At 44.3% G+C, this 19,559-nt stretch overlaps 1 protein-coding gene across 2 annotated transcripts in view; it reads left to right on the forward strand.

Annotated features, from left to right (window-relative positions):
- Nucleotides 1-19,559, forward strand: part of LOC106651213 — a 94,159-nt gene that overhangs the window by 67,662 nt on the left and 6,938 nt on the right. For both annotated transcript variants that reach the window (XM_014369646.2, XM_023459057.1), the window contains exons 3-6: nt 8,569-8,777; nt 12,159-12,294; nt 15,344-15,483; nt 17,365-17,635. In XM_014369646.2, the coding sequence (XP_014225132.2) occupies nt 8,569-8,777; nt 12,159-12,294; nt 15,344-15,483; nt 17,365-17,635 (756 nt within the window). The remainder of the gene's footprint in view (nt 1-8,568; nt 8,778-12,158; nt 12,295-15,343; nt 15,484-17,364; nt 17,636-19,559) is intronic.

Below are 19,559 nucleotides of genomic sequence, written 5' to 3' on the forward strand. Positions count from 1 at the left end.
TGTATATTACCGTATAAGCCCCGCTACACGGAGAAACATCAAAGGGACGAGCGACGTGTATATATATACGTGTATCTCTTTTACGTGCGCGAAATAACACACTCGAGAAGTCGATAAGTACTTGCACGTATATACACGTTATGTTACGTGTGTACCTGCGGGCTGGCGGGGCGCGTGCCAGCCTACAGCAGGTATTACACGCGGAGCTCTGCCAGGAGAGCCTCTCGAAACAACATATAAGTTCACGTGTATATATATCAATTAATAATCGATTCGCAAAGGCTGTGTGACAAATCGAAACAGGAGCTCGCGCTTATGTACGCGCATTACGTTTGCTTTTGCTTATATCGAGTGTCGAGATCGAATCGAACCCGCTAAACGGCAAATCGCAGCTTTGGCATATACACACATCCGTTCGTCGCGGGCTTCTCTCGAGCTGCACTCCGCTGCGATATCTCTGTATATACTCGGCGCAGCCTTGCAAACACAGGCATTCGCGTAACTTCCAACTCCGGTAAAAATGGGCTCGCGCCAAGCGCAGACTATAAAGTCGATCAATTGATTCCCGCGCACCGCTATTACAGGCACAGGAAGTTGCGCTGCCGCTACACTGGGTTTCTCTCATATTGTGGCGTAACGAGGCAATATATATAGCTGCGCCAGCGCAGGGACACAGACTTTTCGACGCGCGCGCGCGATTACGATAACGGCCTGCGGGGCTGCTGACACTGTTTCTATCGAGCGCGCGAGGCAGAATATAACAGGCCTTAGGCACGAGCGAAGCTGGCTGATGATCCCTTGCAGCTTCGGTACGACGTCGCTAAATCCATTGCGCTCTCCTCCTCGTGCAACCCACAGACAACACACGGAGCATCTGAATATTTCAAGATGATGCCGACTGCGATTCGTACATCTAGGCAGTGCCAAACAGATCTGGGGCTGATATTTGATGAGCTCAAACGGCCCGGAGAGGATTGCGATCAATGTTCTGGAAGTAATGTTGTACATGATTCTTTTTCCCCTCCCGCTTTATCTCCCCCGCACTGATTTGCTCTTGTCGTCCTTGTATATATACCTGCGCCGCAAATCTGCCTTTGGGGTAGAAAAAATGTATAAACGCGTCGGCTTGCGGGCGAGAACTGTATCTGTGCTTCCTGAACAACGGAAGTATACCGTTTTTAGTCGGCCGAAGCGAGGAAAAAAAAACAAACCACCGACTTAGTCGTCGTCGTCGTGCACATTTATCTTGTCAAACGTATAAGCAAAGACTCTAATTTTATTCCTATTCCTTTTCGATTTCCAACTTAATCGGGGAGGATCAGATACGGAGCGAGAGACAGAGAGAGAGAGAGAAAGACGTTGCTGATGGAATAAATCTAAACTAATCTGGCTTAATCACTCTTAGTCTAGTGCTGCGACGTTGCACGCGCTTATCTGATTATTTTGCTTTGAAATATTCCGGCTGACTCTCTGTGGCTAAAATCTGTTCTTATAATTTCAACAGCTAATTTGACTAATCTCGTGAGCTCGAGTGCAGAAGCAAGTCCTGCGCGCGACAGTCTAAGCCTGCAAGCTCGCTCGGCAGCTCCTATACGAATAACGACGTGTGGCAAGCACGAGCTTGTAAACTCGAGATGCAAAAATCAAACTGTCTCCCTTTTAATTTAGCAGAGCGCGAATATTTCGCGAGCTGCAAGAAAAATGATTAAAAAAGTACGCGCGGTGTTGACTTTGCGCGCGCGCGCGCAACAAACTGGAACGAGCTAGCTCCTATCCGATCAGAAATCTAATAATCGAACGCTCGTCTCGCGCGTAGAAAAATTAACAACTTGGCAAAAACGCTCGTGCATCCAGTACAGTGCAGGGAAATAGCAATTTAAAACGCAACTTCAGCTAGATACAGCCATGGTTAAAAAAAAAAAAGCGTCACGGCGACGACGACGAGGACGACGACAATGCAGTCGCGCGGCGCATCTCGAAAATTTCAATTTCGAATCAGTCGAGGTGACGGTGTCGTCGTGCGGCTGGCATATTTTACTTTGCAAATCCCGCGCGCCTATAGAAACGTCGCAGCATCGCATTGACCCCGAAAAAAAAAGGGAGAAAAAGGAGAGAGAAAAAAACAGCCCGCGACTCAGCGACAAAGCAATCGGTAATGATCGTCGCGCGAGTGTGGGTCGCGCGCGCGCTTGGTCATTAAATCGTTCCCCTCGATGTGCGCGCTATTTTCATCCGAGTCGAATAACTTTCTTCTTTTTTCGGGGCGCGCACACACACGCGCGCCTATAAAGTACAAGTACACGCGGAATTGACGATGAAAAAGAAGAAAAAAAAAAGCACCAGGCACTCGAGTGAGAGTGGCGCGTGCCGCTTTCTCTGAGTCACGCGCGCGCCATAGGTATCTCGCTAGGCGATATATGCCTTCTTAAACCCGTTCAATATGCATGAAAGAGTGAGAGGAGAGAAGGCAGCAGGAGCAGCAGCAGCAGCCCCTTGGTAGTGCGGTACACACAGAGAGAGACATATCAGCAACACGTACACGCCAGCTCCAAAAGTCGAATGAATCATATTCATCCGTGTTATATATACATACGTATATATTATACGTACATATTCTCCGCAGTGACTTTGAAACACGCGCCGATCGATTTTTGCCTGCACAGCTATATACGTAGCGCATATAGCAGCTCCCACAGAGACATTGAAAAGAGCTACTATACGGTTCCTCGTCCTAGTCGTCTACTCCTTTTCCCTCGCGTACGCGCGAATATGAATAATATAATCGACGCTTTCACTGCAGCGGTCCAATTTCTGTAAATTTCACGCTCTTAATTTGTCAAAACTAGCGGGGATCCGAGTAACTTTCGACGCTTCTTGCGCGCGGTTGATAGTTGTACTGCACTATAGTAGGAGTTGCTGCCAGCAGAGGTGAGATATTTCGCGGGGGGAGGGAGGAGGCAAAGTTTAAAAAAAAAGCAATCTGTGCAGCTGCACGACGCCGAGCGAAAAACCAGCTGTCCTGGCGTATACGCATGTATTCAATTTCACGTTTAAACTTGGCCAAGTCGGTGCATTTACGCGCGCGCGCGCAAGCCACAGCAGTCGACGTTATTTAATATGATGAAATACAACAATGTGTAATACTTGCGGAGCTTCTTGCGCGCACGGGGGCATGTGTTATGTATATAAGCGGCGTACGTATAGGAGAGCTAGCTGCTATAGAGCTGTCGTTTGTGTGTTGCCTTGCGCCTCTATGCGAGTATGCCTGCCTACTACGCGCTATACGTATATAGTTGCTTAGAACAATTTGAAAGTAATTAACCACAGCTGCTACTGTTAAACTTCACATTATTCTCTCTCTCTCTCTCCCTCCAGCTCTCACCCTTACTCTGCGCGCAGCTTCTGACTGAAGTATAATCTTAATAGAGAACTATACTTAAGTAGCACGCATAGTCAACCGACGTTGCATAATAAACACATAGTCCCAGAGCTCCGCTGTATAGGGATCCGTGTGTTGGAAAAGCGTTTCAATTACGATCTACGACCGATCATCCAATCAAACTGAATAACTTTTAACCGACCTGTAAAGTCTCGCGATTCGCTTTGAAGAACGTATCATCGTACAATGCTTTATGACGTTTTCTTTTGAAAGGAACAAATGTATCAATTTCATTTATGTATGTCATGAAAATTATCCTGCAAAGAAAAGTCGACTTTTATTGTACCGTTGTCCAGAAAAAAAATAATAATAACAACAACAAAGTAACGCAACACAATCGATGTGTGTGCATTCAGCATCGAATCTCTTTCTTTGGCTGGAAAAACAGTCGTATATACCGCGCGTAGTCCCGCGGTCTGACTTAATAATGTCCGCAAAGGGCTGGGAGCGAGCTTTATATTGTTGAGCTTTCGCGCATAAACCGACAAAAAAGCAGCGGCATAACTCGCCGGGCTTTCTGTCACTCGAATGGCTTCCGCGAGCTCGCGCGCGCACGTGAGTACTTTTTTTACCGCGCTCTCCCAGTACTGGTCTTCTGTAGTCCTCTGCCTCTCTCTCTCTCTCTGTGGGCAACGAATAATTTCAGCCACGTACCGGAACCTCTGCTGGCTCGAGAGAGCCTCTTTTTTTTCCTCTATTTTTCTGCAATTCATAAATATTTCCAGTATACGCGCGGGCTCGAAAGCCTGAGCCGCGAAGAGGGATGTGCTGCTGTGCACTGTGCAAATTATTTGCGAGCTTGAGCCAAAAAATGCTAGAATTAGCGCGCACGCGCCCCGCTCGCCGCCGCCGTGCCCATTGCGAAAAGAGAAAAAGTGTATACGTAACGAGAGGATGGCCTGCAACGCGGGCGCTTCTATAGGGAGAAAATTAACGGAAGATGAAGGGAGAGAGAGAGAGAGAGAGCCAAAGCGAACCCTCTCCTCTTTTACACGCAGCGAGTAAATTATGCACTATATCACGACTGCGGTAAAATATGTTAATTCCTAATGGACATTTTGGGTTTTCATTCGACTCGTTGAAACGTTTAATATTTAATATACAAGCCGGCCAGAGCAGCGGAACGGGCAAGAAAGAAAAGTTCATTGTGCAACATTGACACATTGCCCGACATATATAGGGCGCATCTGCATGTCATATATGAATTAACTTTTGACAAACTCATCGGCGAATTTCATCGCACCATGTACAGATATAAATAACCAGCTATGGTCGTGTTAAAAGTGGCCGCGAGCTATACTCCATTTGCAGCTGGCATCCCCAAGCGGGGGCTGTATTATAAAAAAAATTAGAAAATTTATAACTGGTCGCGCGCTCGATTATGGCGCCTCGACAAAGAAATTCTATCGCGGCACATATCTTTCTTCCGAGAGAAAATCGTCTTGATAATTACTCACGAAATAAAGGGAAAGTCGGTGCGTGCCTCAGCTAGTATAAACACTGCGCGCGATATAAAAATTCAAATTTTTTAAGCAATTACCTTGGCTCGAAGTGCAGTGCTTATCGCCACGCCTGCAGAGAATATTATCTTCCTTCACAGCCGGCTAGACGGTGGCAATAATAATAATAACAATAATAATAATAATATAAGTACGAGCTCGTGAGATGCAATTCAACAATATACATGTAGCTGGTGTGCGCAAGACTAGCCGAGAAGTACGCGGCGGAGTTTGCAGGAAAAAACAAAAGAGTGAGACGAAGGAGGAGGAAGAGAGAGAGAGAACGACTTTTTCAAGCTCCATTTATCGGTAGGGAGCATCGAGCTTAAGCTTAAAGGTGCCCTGCTACTCTTTAAAGCCACGGAATATGCATTAGCTCCGCGAAGCGAAAATTTGTGAGATAAAGCGATGTTAAGTTGATTTACGTAAATGCATTTGGCGATTAGCTCTCGGAGTCGCGAGAGAAAGAGAAAAAAAAGGGCTGAGCGCGCCAAAGTCACTGATACCTCAGCTTCCCTATATACACCTCGCACGTTACGCGTTCTGTACTTGCATCGATAGACTCGTTCGCGCGTGTAAGTATATATTTTACATGCGACTGGAAAAAATGACAGGAGCGTTTAGGAAAAAATAAATCGTCCGATTTGCCAGTCATTTCGAATCGCGAATCCTCGCTATAGATTACAGTTTCTCGGCGGCGCTATAACGTCGCCCGCGCGCGATCGATCCACAAACGATACAGATCCGCCGATGTAAATGACAAGGATGATTCGGTCCGACAGCGGACATAAATATGCCAGTTTCACGCGCGCGCAACAAAGTAACATCATTTCTCCTCCTTAGGCGCGCGCGTGCTCCACATCGCCTTCGTTCGCACACGTGTAGCGAGAAGCTGTAAGGAAAAAATTCGCGATGACGCTGCTGAATTTCGCGCGCATCGCAAAATTTCTTCTCACGAGTTCTTCATAGGAGAGAGAGAGAGAGAAAAAAAGAAGAAGAAGCCGGCAATAGTTTTCGTTGACGTCAAAAGTAGTGGCCTTTGGGTTTTCCAATAATACCCGGAGAACACGCACATGTCGAATAAGCGCGGCGCATCGCGTCTATTTTATTTATCCTCCTGCATCGTAAGCGCACAAAGAATCGTGCCCGTGTAAACGAAGCCAATGTAGAGCAAATGCGAGCTGGATATTACATACAGAAGATATATGCGTTATATAGAGGATAGCCAATGCATACGCACTTTTCCAAGCCATTGAATATTAAAAAAAAGGACGTATAATAGACGTGCGATTCGAATGTAGGCCACATTGAAATGGCTATAATGTACGTAGTTTGCGCGCGGGCGGCTCTCGAGTATTACAAGATGTATATCCAGTGTGTGTGTGTGTGTGTGTGTGTGTGTGTGTGTGTGTGTGTGTGTGTGTGTGTGTGTGTGTGAAAAAATTGCTGACGTGTATTTTATATAAAGATATATTATATAGAAAAGTTTGCGCGGATGTTTGCGGGCAATGCCATAGTCATGCGCCGCGCTGGGCCGCGCGCCTCGCTCACAGTTCATACAGCCGCGCGCACACGTAGACTTTAAGTCAGCTTTAAGGGCGTATATATGGATTCGGAAGAAGAAGGATTGCTTGCAGAACGAAGAACTTTTGGAAAATATACTGCCGCTGCTGATGCTCGCTCGCGCGCATGAAAGAGAGAGAGAGAGAGAGAGAGCGAGAGAGAGTGAACTCGAGAGAGTTTTCCTTTCTAATTGAATTATTGTAATTTATGAGCTATACTCTCTCCCTCTCTTGAGGAGCGTTGAAACTTTGCCTCGCTGAAGTGTTGAATTGACTGCGTATTATTATATAACTAGGACCATCCCCTGTGTTCAATAAAGGATTATGAAATGGAGATGCTGGGAGACTTTTTATTTCCCAACGATCCACAAACTCTCGAGTCTCGCGCCTCCTCCGATTCGCTCTTCGGCTTTAACTAGCTCGAGCTATATAACCCAACGATCTCGACGACGCCCCGTCAAGGACTCGTGTATAATTAATATCGAATTTTCCGACTGCGCGCTTTCTTTCTTTTTCCGCAACTTCCATGCTTCTAAAAGTATATAATATATTGAAACAGTTGGAGCGAGCCGGAATCGGAATTTTTTCCTACGTTACGATTCCGCTGTTGTTGGCCAGGAATATTTCCCGATAATAATTACGAAATGATTGAGTGTCCGTAAGCGAGTACGAGTCAAGAAAATTCAGTGTGTGTGTGTGTGTGTGTTCTATACAATTGTTGAAGCATCGAGCGAAAAAGTATATGTATAGGAAGAAAGCGAGCTGCTCTAGACAGAATCCTGGGCCACACACACACACACACGTGCTCGTGCTGTATCCGTGTGGCTCTTGAAGGAAACGAAAGGAAGGATCGCGAGCGAGAAAAAATAAAGAAAAAAAGCTCCCATCCTTTTGTCGACGTCGGAGAGCTAGCTCTCGCACACGGGAAACACGGCTAGGGCACCGCTGCTGCACGAGAGGAGAAAAAAGTTCATACTTACCATCATCGCCAGAAAATATACGAGCGAATCATATTCCTTAAGTCTTTTCTCTTTCTCTTCTCTCTCTCTCTCTCTCTCTCTCTCTCTCTCTCTCTCTCTCTCGATAAATCCCTGCGCCCGAAATATAATATAGGATGAGCTTCTGGCATTTTTTTTCTTGTCTCTTTCTTCGGCTCGTACAACGTCGACGACGAGTTAAATCGGAGAAATCGCTCAAGCTCTATATGCAATATACGTGATGTCGTAAAGAAGCTTTTGATATACAACACCGCATCGCGATCGTCGTGTACACGTGTTTCGCGTAATGAGAATCTAATGATAATTAAAGACGCGTCAGCGATGTAGCGCCGCACATTTTGTGTGTGTATATTAAAAATCTGCACTCGAGAGTTTCTCGGTACAGACGACGTGGCTCGACGACAGTCGACACTTGTTATAAGATACACGCTCGACATGGTAAATATAAGACTCTTGATTTTTTTTCTCTCTCTTTATAAAAACATAATGGCGTATATATAAAGTTGAAGGCGATATAGTTTTTGATCGTGGCTCGTTGCGAGGAAGCTAATATATAAATCGTCGAACAAAGTCGTCGAAAAACTGGAGCACTCGAAAGAGAGAGAGAAACTCGAAGACAAACAATCGCAAAATCCCCGGGTCAAAGAGTTACGCTCGGCCGAATTCTGTTTTTGCTCGTTACACTCGCGCTCGTGCGCGCGAGCTTTACGTGGTCTGCGTCTCTCTCACTCTCTCTCTCTCAGTGTGTATGTGTGCATTAAAGATAAGTCCTTATCTATCCGAAACCTTAATAAATCGCTCTTTATCTGCGAAAGGGAGGGAGTAGTACGTGCGAGAGATTCAGCTCCTGCTGACGCGATCGGAAAAGACGAGCGAGCTGCGTATCTGGAATTGTTATCGAAAAGGCAACGAGCAGCCAGCGGAGAGAATATCATTGTCCGGGAAAGCTTTACATCGCTGCGTATTTTATTTTATAGATGTATATAGGAGGACAATTTACACGCCGTATACAAAACGTATATAAATATACTAATGTTGCTTTGTTGTTGTTTTTTTGTTGCCGCTGACAGAAGAGACGTGGGCGCTGCGCATGATGGAGCTGGTGATACCGCCGCACGCGATAAGGGGCCAGAACGTGAGGCTCGATTGCAACTTCAACCTGGACAATGTGAACCTCTACTCGGTCAAGTGGTACAAGGACGGCAACGAGTTCTACCGATATCTGCCGGGCGAACAGCCGCCCGTGCAAGTTTTCACGCTGCCCGGCGTCACCGTCGACGTGAGTATTTAACCCGGCTGTACATATAATGCATAGAACAGTTTCGCCGAGGCTCGATTTCTATAATCCGAGAAATAGCTCCTAGTATACCATACGATAATAATAGAGCAAAGTCGCTTGCGATAAGAGAGAGTAGTAGAGCGTAGGATGTTGCAGCTCATGGCCATTGCGGTGAACGTATAGAGACCCCCGGCCAGAGACGCGCGCTATTATACACATCAGACGGTGGAGCAAGAGAGGCAAGTTGGCAGCTCGGAGGAGCGTGACGATGACAATGGCACCGAGAGAGAGAGAGACAAGCCGTATATTACGCTTATTATATTCCCAGGGACCGATTCTCCGCACGTGCGCTAGCCCTCTTTTGCTCTCTACTCTGCTGCTGCTGCTGCTGCTGAAGCTCGCATACCTATTCGACTTGCGATGTTGCAGCTATAGTCGGCCACGATACCCCGCCGTCCTTTCATATCGCCATAACGTGTGTACATAGTCTCGTACTTGGCCGGACATTTCCGCCAGCTCTAGCCCTTTTTGCTCTCCATTATACGAGTTACGTGTATATAATGTATAAATACGCCAGCTCCTATGCTCGTATTATTATTTCAATGCCGCGTACACAAGTTGATTTTGCAGTTATGCGTGTATAAATATGTGCGGCCGCGCGCGCTTTCTGCTCAATTTAACCTGTATATCGTGGTATTGACGGAAGCGCCAACATCGTCCTTGTACCGATTAAATATTGAGACAAGCTCGTGTCTGTTGCTGGACAAAACTATCAACTATTAACTAACTAACTACAATTTGTTCCGACTAATCTTTCACTCCTTCACTTTTCATCCACGTTTCGTCTCTAAGTTTACTCGGTGCCTTCGGGCCAATTCGGTTGCGAGCTATAAGGGGCAAATATAACCAGCTACTGTACCCGACCTTATAAATAGAACCAATTAATTTTGCGAATTATCGGACGCTCGTATTGATTTTCAAGTCTATTTAAGGTACGGCATGGTGCATCGAATTTTATTTTAAGCGTCGAACCAAAAAGAAAGGAATATTCCTCCATTTTCATAAGCGAGCATAATACACCAAAAGATTGAAAAACTTTTGAGCTCATTTTGACGGTGGGGTACATTTTCGCGCACGCCAGCTTATAATATTATTTTCCAACAACGGCGGTATAAAAATAAAAGTTGTAAAAACCGTAAGCCCAGGAAAAAACAATTTGTCAAGAACAAAGCAGGAAATTTTCCAAAAATAATATTCTCAAGGCTCCGGCAACAAGACTTTCATCCCTGGACAAGCTGCTGCTGTTTCCGTTCTGCGAGGGCTGATCTTTATAATCCACGAAGAGCGGCGCACGCTCTCTGTCTTTCTTTAGCGCCGCGCGCGCGAAGGGGGCGAGGCAACGACGGCCAACTGCCGAAAGAAAAAAAAAAGAAGAGTGTAAAAAAGAAAACGGGTCAACCCATCAAACTCAACGCCCCATCTGCCAAAATCGCCTAGCCACTTCAAACCGCGTGTTGTGACTGAGAGAAAAAAAAGCAAAGTAAAAAAAGGAGAAGAAGTTGGCCGAAGAAAAGTCAAAGGCCTCGTTAAAGCTAACAAGAGGGTCTAGCCGCTGAAAAGAAAAGCAGGCGCGTACAAACTCCGCATCCGTTCTTTCTCGCGCTGCGTGCGTATTTGCGATACATGTAAAAAAAAAAAAATGTTTAAAGAGCTGCTGGCTTGATAAAAGGTGCGCATACTGCATATATAGCCATCGGTCGCATATTCGCGAGCGCTGGCGACTAATAATCCGAAGCTTCGCGCATATTAATCACGGCCAAACGAGCCAAGAGCTCGGCGGTGGTGCGACAAGCTTGCGTAGGTCGGGAGCGAAAGATAAAGCTGGCCAAATGTGTTCGAGGGGAGAGAGAGAAGATGCGCAGACGTGTAGCATTCGTTGAGAGGATTAAGGAGTGCGGGGGAGTTACGCGCCGTCCCGCGTGCAGCAAAGTTGTTAATTCAATCAGGATAATTGGCGTCTTTGTCGCGGCTCGCTTGTTTTGTCGCGTTTCAAGCGGAGAGAGAGAGAGAGAGGGACAGGAGATGCGAGGCAGCTCTATGCCACTGCTACTGTTGCCGCTGCTGCTGAGCATTATGGCAATTAACTCGACGCGCTCAGACAAACTTTCCTCCCAGCCAAAGGATATATACTATTTTGTCGAAACTTGATTTATGCTTATTGCGCAATTTGTCAAAATGTTGCCTATATTGCAGCTAATCGAATAGTGCATAAATTCGCTGGAGCATAGAGAAAAAAAGCTTCGGATCCATTGTTCCTTTGGTAATTTGCTGTGAATGCGCGACACAAAGCCCGGAAAATAATACAATCCCAAAGTTGGCTCAACGCTACATAATGTATCATAAATTCAATTTCCTAAATTTTCATTTACATCGATTGTACATTTATTAAATTCCATTATTCACAATTTGGGCGTATAATGTGTAAGTCTCGGCTAAAGATAGGCTTATCGCTTCATCGCCGAATCCAAAGGGATTAATTTTTTATTTGGCATCGCGTTATTATATAATTGCATATGTAGGCATACATACAGGAGGCGGCAAGTGCTATTATCATTATGCGCGCGAAGCGGCACAAGATCTTCTTTGATGATTTTCCCGGCGAGCCGGCACTCGGGGGGTGCGCGCGAGTGAGCTACACACCAGCGACGTTATCTTTTAATTAACCTTAATACTCTTTTCTACGTAATAATGACTGTAGTGGGCTCGCGCCTACGTACACCTGCATACACCTACAATATACCTATACGTAGCAGCGAGACTTTATCAGGAGCTGCAGTGATTAATATGATTTATAGCTGAAAAATTACCTGCTCCCCACCTGTACAACAAACAGTCTAAATTCGAGTTTTAGCTTTTCTCTCGCTCCAACTGCGCGAATAGCGCATAATTATCCGCCTAGCCTCGTACGAGCTACGAGTTTTTCTTGCCGGTGCAACTTCAATATTGACATTTCCGCTTGTACGCATAGTGTAGCGAGGCAGCGCTAGCGCCAAAGCCAACACAGTCCATCTCTTTCTCTCTCTCTCTCTCTCTCTTTTTTCTCTCTTTCTCTGTGAGTACACGTTTAACGTTAAACGCATGTAGAAAAGTCGATGAGGGGGCGAGCGAGCGAGAGGGGGTGAGGAAAAAACAAACACGCGCTCGGAAATTTTTAATAAAGCCCCTGCGTACAAAAATTTTTAGACGAGAAAAAAAAAGTGCCCCGCGTGCGAGCGAGCGAGCGAAAGAGGCGCAGATTGAGCGCGAAATGCAGACACATATACTAATTGAGCATTTGCTTTAAATACTTCTTTTTTTCATTCTGTTTCGATGGCTTTACAGATTCACAATTCAACGGAGCGATCGGTGGTCTTGCAGTCGGTCAATCTCATGAGCTCCGGCCGCTACAGATGCGAGGTGTCCGGCGAGGCACCCGCTTTCCAAACAGTCTCTGAGCACTCGGACATGCAAGTTGTCGGTAAGTCAAAACACATCAATTATATATCCATATAATTATATTTCGATCATTCGGATTTACTCTAAAATTTCGTTGTTGTAAAGATTTCGGGTCATAAAATGCCCGCGCGCATATAATACGGAATCATAATGAAACGCAGGCACACAAGGACGATTAAAAGTTAACCGCATATCGATAACAATACGAATGGCATTATAGCCTTCGGCGTATAGGCAATCGGCTGATGCCGAGCTTTAATCCAAAACACAGAGCTAAATTCAAAGCTCGATCCAACAATGACGACGCTGCCAGACGAGTGCATAGGCAGGGCCCGAGCAATTAAATATCCGCGCGCGCAATGACTATATCTTGCCGTGCAGTTTACGCGCACGGAATACGAAAATTGAATTCATAATAGTGCTTAATATATTTTGACGTACGCGAGCCATGGTCGTGTCCAGGTGCGCGCGTGCCTATTCCCACGCACATAAATTATACATCAAAGTTTATACGCGCAGAGGACGATGATTTTTAAAATGACCGATTCGTGCATAAAAGACCGACTGCGTCGGGATTTGCTCTCTCTCTCTTTCTCTCTCTACGATGAATATTTACGCCCCGTACGTGTAATGCATTAGTTTTGCGCTGCTTGGTAAGCGCCTCTGAATCTGCGTGTCAATCAAAGCTCTCGAATATGACGTACATTGGTCTCGTGAAGAAATCGATATTAATATATGTTTACGTTATCGACTATTGCTCAAAGGTTTAGGCTCAAAGGTACTTTTATTTTTATCTAATATTTTTACCGAATATCAGCCGTAATAACTTGCTTTTAATATCGGTAATTTTGTCGTTTTTAGAACTCTAATTTATGCTCAACTATATCAAAAAATTAATTAATCCATAGTCAAAGTATTATTAACTTTAAGGATTATTGATTTTAGTCTCGTGAAATTTAGTTTAAAAAATTGGCTTTATCGATTTTCAAGAGGTTTCTTTTTATTCGATGGATCATTGCCCCCAGATGCAACTTCAAGCTAGGCAAAAGATCCGCCTTTTTACTATATTTTTTTATAATTAATTACTTGTAAAAGTGGTAAAAGTAGATCTTGTATTTAGTTTGCAGTTGCGCCTCGATTCAATGACCTATCAAATTAAAAAGAAACCTCTTGGATCTTAGAACCAACTTTCGAAACTAAATCCTGGAACAAAGACTAAAATTAATAATACTTAAAGGCTCGAGGGCTATCTGTGATGTTTTGACTATGTACTTAAAATATTTCAATTATAATTTTAAATGCAGAATTAAAAAAGATAAAAGTGACTTTTTTCTACTAATATTTAATGCTACATAAGAATTAGAGGTATCTCTGAGCCCTGCAACGAACGGGTTCGGACGAGAGAGAAGAGATGTTTCTGACCCGACACGCACGGCCAAAGTGCACAAGCACGAGCAAATTGTCTCGAAAGTTGGCGGCTGTAAGCACGTTACAGGCATTATTTTGCAAACACAGAAATGCGCTGCTACTCGGAGACGCACTTTGGTAACTCTAGGCCGTACACTAGCGCAGTACTCGTGCGCGACTCGAACGCCTCGACGCTGTTTATCGTGTTTCCAGCGAGTAAACGATAGCAGACGCAAGTCGGAGACTTTGCGTTTACTTGGCCCACGGTGCGTCTCTCGCTTCGTGGCGATCGATCGGCTCAAAGTCAGCAGCAGACTACTCGGATTAAGTAATCTCGCGGTCCAGCACTTCATTACAAGATCGTGGCTTGTAATATATAAAAAATAAAAAATAAAATAATCAGAGACTCGTGTCGTTTGGGATTTAAAGACTCGTCACTCGAAGGGAGGAGGAGGAGCTGCATAATGGAATTGACAAAGCTGCACAGAGCCGCCGGTGGAAAAGTTGCGCTTGGTTCCGCACGAGGGCGCTTAGCATCGATAGTATACACGTAGCATGTGTGTAAGCCATGCACTGCGACGTCGCTTTGATTTGGCTTTTCGATACGCGCCCAAGAGCCCCTGCTAGCTTATATAGGTACAGTAGCTCTCGCTGCTTGTGTGTTGCAGCCTCGTGACGGATCATAATTCACGATCAAATTTACGATTAACGAGCCGAATATTAATTGATACCAGTATACTCGCTCGAGATACACCGGCAGCAGCAGCAGCCTAATCCATGATTGCAGGAGCTTTTCATGTATATCGGAACTATGTGTATAAGTAGCAGCAGCAATGGAGAGGGTAGAGCGAGACGACGACGACGATGATGATGAGCTGCACGAACAGCTTGTGTACCGTAGTACGCCTTCGACTACAAGTTCGCTACTTAACGCGCGGCAAATATTAAAGCGCCGAGTTTCGAGAGCCTAGACGAGGAGCACGCGATATAGCGAGCCAGCCGATGATAGAGAGATAATTGCTTCGAGTCGCGTCTTTTGTGTAATAGACAGTTTGTACTTACCTGCTACTAACTATCGTTAATCGACCTTTTTCCTTGCTATACCTGTACGCGGACGCGAATCGATCTTGAAATTATTTATATCGAACCCCGTCGTTGCCGCCGCGTATACATTACGCGCATTATACGTACCGTGAAATACGAGAAAAAAAGCGATCTCTCCGGGCTATTATGAATTAATTCACGAGGATACGTATAACACCGGTGCGCAATGTGTGTGATGTTGCTACTATAGTTGCCTGCTATAATACTGCGCTATTCATTTTTTAATTATGCAACGCGGCTATTTTATATTCAGCTACTGCATTCTTTGATGCTGCAGCCGCCCGCCTGGAAGCTTCATTAAATTTCTTTCCTTCTACTCTATCCCTCTATACGTGTTGATTATTTTATCTCGTTCATAAATAATAATTTTTCCTTCCATCCTCTCTCTCTCTCTCTCTCTCTCTCTCTTTCTCCTTCTTTTTTGTAAATTAAAATTAATTATGGCGATCATTAATGCGCTGGCTGCGCATTTGTTATATACTCGAGTAAATAAAGTAAGAAAAAAAAACGGGCCGCATCCTACTCGAGTTTTAATGCGTTTAATTTTCGATATGTTGCAGCGGTGCCCGAGGAAGGTCCCAAGATCACCGGCCGAACGAATCGATATCGTTATCAAGTTTCGGACGTCGTTAGATTCAACTGCACTTCGTCCAAATCCAAGCCGGTCGCAACTCTCAGCTGGTTCATCAACGGAGACCCGGTAAGTTTCTCTCCTCCAAAGTCTTGGAGAATCAATTAAAGCAGCGCCGAAGCAACCAAGATGCCGACGCAGCTCAGCGTATACCATAATATATAAGCCGGTGCATCCCCCAAAGGGACACTATATGTATTTAATCGATAGTAATAATTTGTGTTTGCTCGATTAGAGCAATTTTGCCTGCGGGAGCTGGATTTTAGGCCCGAGCCACAGCCGTATCCGAGACTCGACGAGCTTCGCCTCGCTTTGATGTTCTAAGATACGTTAGTCTATACCTAACAGTTTGCTCGCAACTTGGCGTAAATCACATCTTTGGCAGTGACGATGCAGCGAGATGATCGCCAAGATCGAGGAAATGATACAAGCCGAGCTTTGTTGGTCAAACTCGACAAATAGCCAAATATTGACTTTAAGTAGTTGGCTCTTGCTTAAGCTCCGCTCGCGTTGACTCCATTATACGTATAATCTATATCCATTTGGCATTGTTACTCGAGCCTCTGCCACCGCAACAATTTAAATTGAATCGTCATAATTCAATATCACTCGGTGGAAAGTAAATGAATCTCATATACCAGTAGAGACAGTTGCATCGATCATTTATTCAATTTTAAGGCTAATTGATTATAGTACTCAATCATAAATAACCGTGCACTTATAGAGCATATATATATCTATATATTTTGTATTTGTTTTTGATTTATTTATAGACCGCCGGGGCTCAGTCAAACATTTGTTTCTGTCCATTTGCCATGTAAATTAATTCCTGACAAATATAAACGTAGAAAGGCGCAAAAAAATGTGCAGCACGCGCGCATGTAATTCGAGCTCCGCGCTAAATGAATGGCAACGTGCACACTCGGGTGAATTTAATTGAAAAAATTGACTAAAAATGGCAATATACCGCGCTGATTTGTATTCGTCAAGCGCCCGCGAAATACGACCGTGTATCGGCTATTTCCCGTTTTTCAATATAAATTTCTCGAAACAACAAGTGGAAAAAACATGCAAATATTCGAAAGTTAATTCGAGTAGGTATGCAGCTGCATTAGTTACAAGGGTATCCTGTCGCAGGACAGGGCGCCACCGAGCTCGTGACAGTGCAACAACGTTCCGTGCGCGCGACATCGTTAGTTACTTTGCAGCTCCGACACTCGAATCTATGGCTAGTTATGCACGCACATGCGTAAGGTACACTCGTCGACGATCAATCATAAATTTCTCATTTTATGCTCCCGCTCGTGTAGCCCAAGCGCACCGTAATTTCAACTTCAAAGTCAATATTTGGTGCGCGTAATGATCTTAACTCAATGTATAAATTGGAGCATCAAAAACGACGCGCAATTCGTTTTATATAGCTGTAACGATTTTAGCCTCTTAGTCCCGTACATTGCACACTTGTAGGTGTTGCGCGGAGATTCATAAATATAAATTATTGAATTAAGCACGACAGCCCTTTTGTTCCCTCGAGCCTCTGCCATTGCTTTTTTGAAACTTATTATGCTTTTATACGTTCACACTTTTGGTGAATGTATTATGCCGAGCAGTGGATCAAACTCGATGGACACGTGTCAAAGTGCTATTGTGCGATTGTTAATTTGAAATTGTTTTCGGGGCACAATACCCGAAAGCGAAATAATCATGGATCAATGTAAAGTATAATTCAATTGCGTTACTTAGAGCATCGTACCGCAGGAGACGAAATTGAAACAATTTGTCAGTAAAAAAGTGCAAGACTAAATGTAAACGCGTAGCACTTGAAAAAATTTGTTTGTAAATGAAATTAACATGAACATTTTCTTGAAATTTGTCAAATCGTACAGAGTTGACTGGCCCAAGAGTCAATCGCATCTGGATAATTGACTAATTCTACATTAATTTGCGCAGGTGGATCAGCAACTTCTGCGAGGCCCTTACCTGGAGGAACAGGACCGAGACGGGCTTCAGAACGTGACACTGGGTCTGGAGTTTCGAATAAAGCAGAAGCATTTCAAGCGCGGGGATATGAAGATTAAGTGCCTGGCGAACATAGCCACGGTTTACTGGAAGAGCAACGAGCTCAGCATCGAGGGTTATCGGCCGGAGCAGAACAAAGTACCGGTCATGGAGAGCCGAGAGACTCGGCCCCAGGGTCACACGCACGCCGAGCACATACTTGGTAAATCGAAGCTATAGTCTGACTCACGAACACACCAACACACACGCAAACATACGTACATATAAGTAAAAATATGCAGAGAGCTTCCCTACTACCAAAGAGACGTTTGCACGCGTCCCATTTACACACGCGCGCGTGTACGCGAGAGCATAAAGGGTTGCCGGCGAATTAACTCTACCCGGCTGCGCAGTGCACATCTTGAGTACTACGTAGCTTGTTTGCGGCTAACTGACTGTATAAGGGGCAAGGAAAGCTGCGTCCGTAAAGAGCCGAAATGCTCTGCTGCGACGAGCAACCGTATGGACTGTCATGGCGTATTTCCGCGGCGTAGAATTTGAACGTAGCCCCTGAGACACTGCGTCGAGTTTGCCTTACGAGCCTTTCTCGTCCGATTGAACGCTTACGCGTATGAGTTTTTTACGGCAAATGCCTCTTCCGTACGATCACGAAAGATACGTCGTCAGCTCGTGGTTTTAAAGTCGATCCGAGAACGTTGGTGGCGAGGCGCGCTAACTCTAGGCTTTTTACTTCGTCCTAAGAAAATAATTGCCTTCGAACGGCATATGGCAAAACGTATATTGTAGAAAATGTCGTCGTTTTAAATATATCAATATAGTCTGGCACGAATCTATTGCAATTGCATAAGAATAGCCGAAAGAAGGGGTGGTCGTTTATACAGTTGAAAGACAGGACCCGATCGGATACCCTCATGACCGTGCGTGTGCATGTATAATGCATTAGCATCACAGGCATATAGGAACACTTCACCAAAGTCCATTATCTCTTTTGCAGAATTGCTTACTCCAAAAGAGACTAGGAGTAGACGGTACAAAAAACTCCGCTTTTTATTTAGTTCACAACGCTGCAGAGATTTCGCCTAGATATCGCAACAGACGCCCTGACCCCTAATTGCTCCATTCGTGCACCGTTCCGGAAAACGTATACCGATACAATTTCGCAGTCGCGCATCACTGAAATAAAGAGAAATTTGCGTGCAATCCATACACTCGATTTTTTGCGGCTTGATGATTTTTTCCCTCCGAGCAACGTATGTGTATTCATGTCCAATTACTACAGACCAAGAAGGTGAATAACAAGAGCGTCTCGGGCCGGGGAACGATAACTTCGTTAAAAAAGCATAGACTTCTTTTGTATCAAACGATCGTTGGGCCGCCGCGGCTTTATTAATCTTTCCATGTACTGCAGCGTATGGTAATACGTATGTACAAGGCAGACTTGCGGAGAAATGTGTGTCAAATGCGGCGGGAGTTTTTGAATAAATGGCAGGGTTTGCGACTTTGTTTTGATTTTGTTACTGCTGAGAGTGCAATTTATTAATGCAGATTTAAGGACCAAATTGGACATGGAAATTGAAATAGCCGATCTTGTTTTAACACCACACAAAAAATGTATGAAAATTCACTTGTATACATTATTTTTAAAGTAAAAATGAACATAAAAGATTTAATTGTAAATTCAAATTTATGCTTTTTCATAGAAAATTAATGTTTCAATAGATTGTTAATTTTTTTTCGTTAATTGATAAAAAAAAATTAACAGAAATGCAATCATCACTAAAGCCAGCTTCCACCACTAGATGGCGAGTAGCTTTATCAGTAAATCTACAAGTGCCAAAGTAATATTAATGCTATAACTCAAGCACGGGTTTGTAAAAATTCAATTCCCAGTTCTTGAAAATTTTTTCTTTGGCTATATAGAAAACGAATCAATTTACTTCGGGTCAATTTCTCGCTCGGGTATATAAAGGGACTTTGAATGATTTCAATGTAAAATGTAATGATAATTTGATCGTATCAATGACTAATTAGATGGTTAATTGTATAGCGTTTGCAGATCACGTGCGGTAGGCAGTTACTCATTAACGCTGAGCTACTTTATAATTCAAATAATTATTTCGATCGAT

The sequence above is a fragment of the Trichogramma pretiosum genome, unplaced genomic scaffold, assembly GCF_000599845.2.
Source record: "Trichogramma pretiosum strain Unisexual culture from Peru unplaced genomic scaffold, Tpre_2.0 scaffold53, whole genome shotgun sequence".
NCBI classification, from domain to species: Eukaryota; Metazoa; Arthropoda; class Insecta; order Hymenoptera; family Trichogrammatidae; genus Trichogramma; species Trichogramma pretiosum.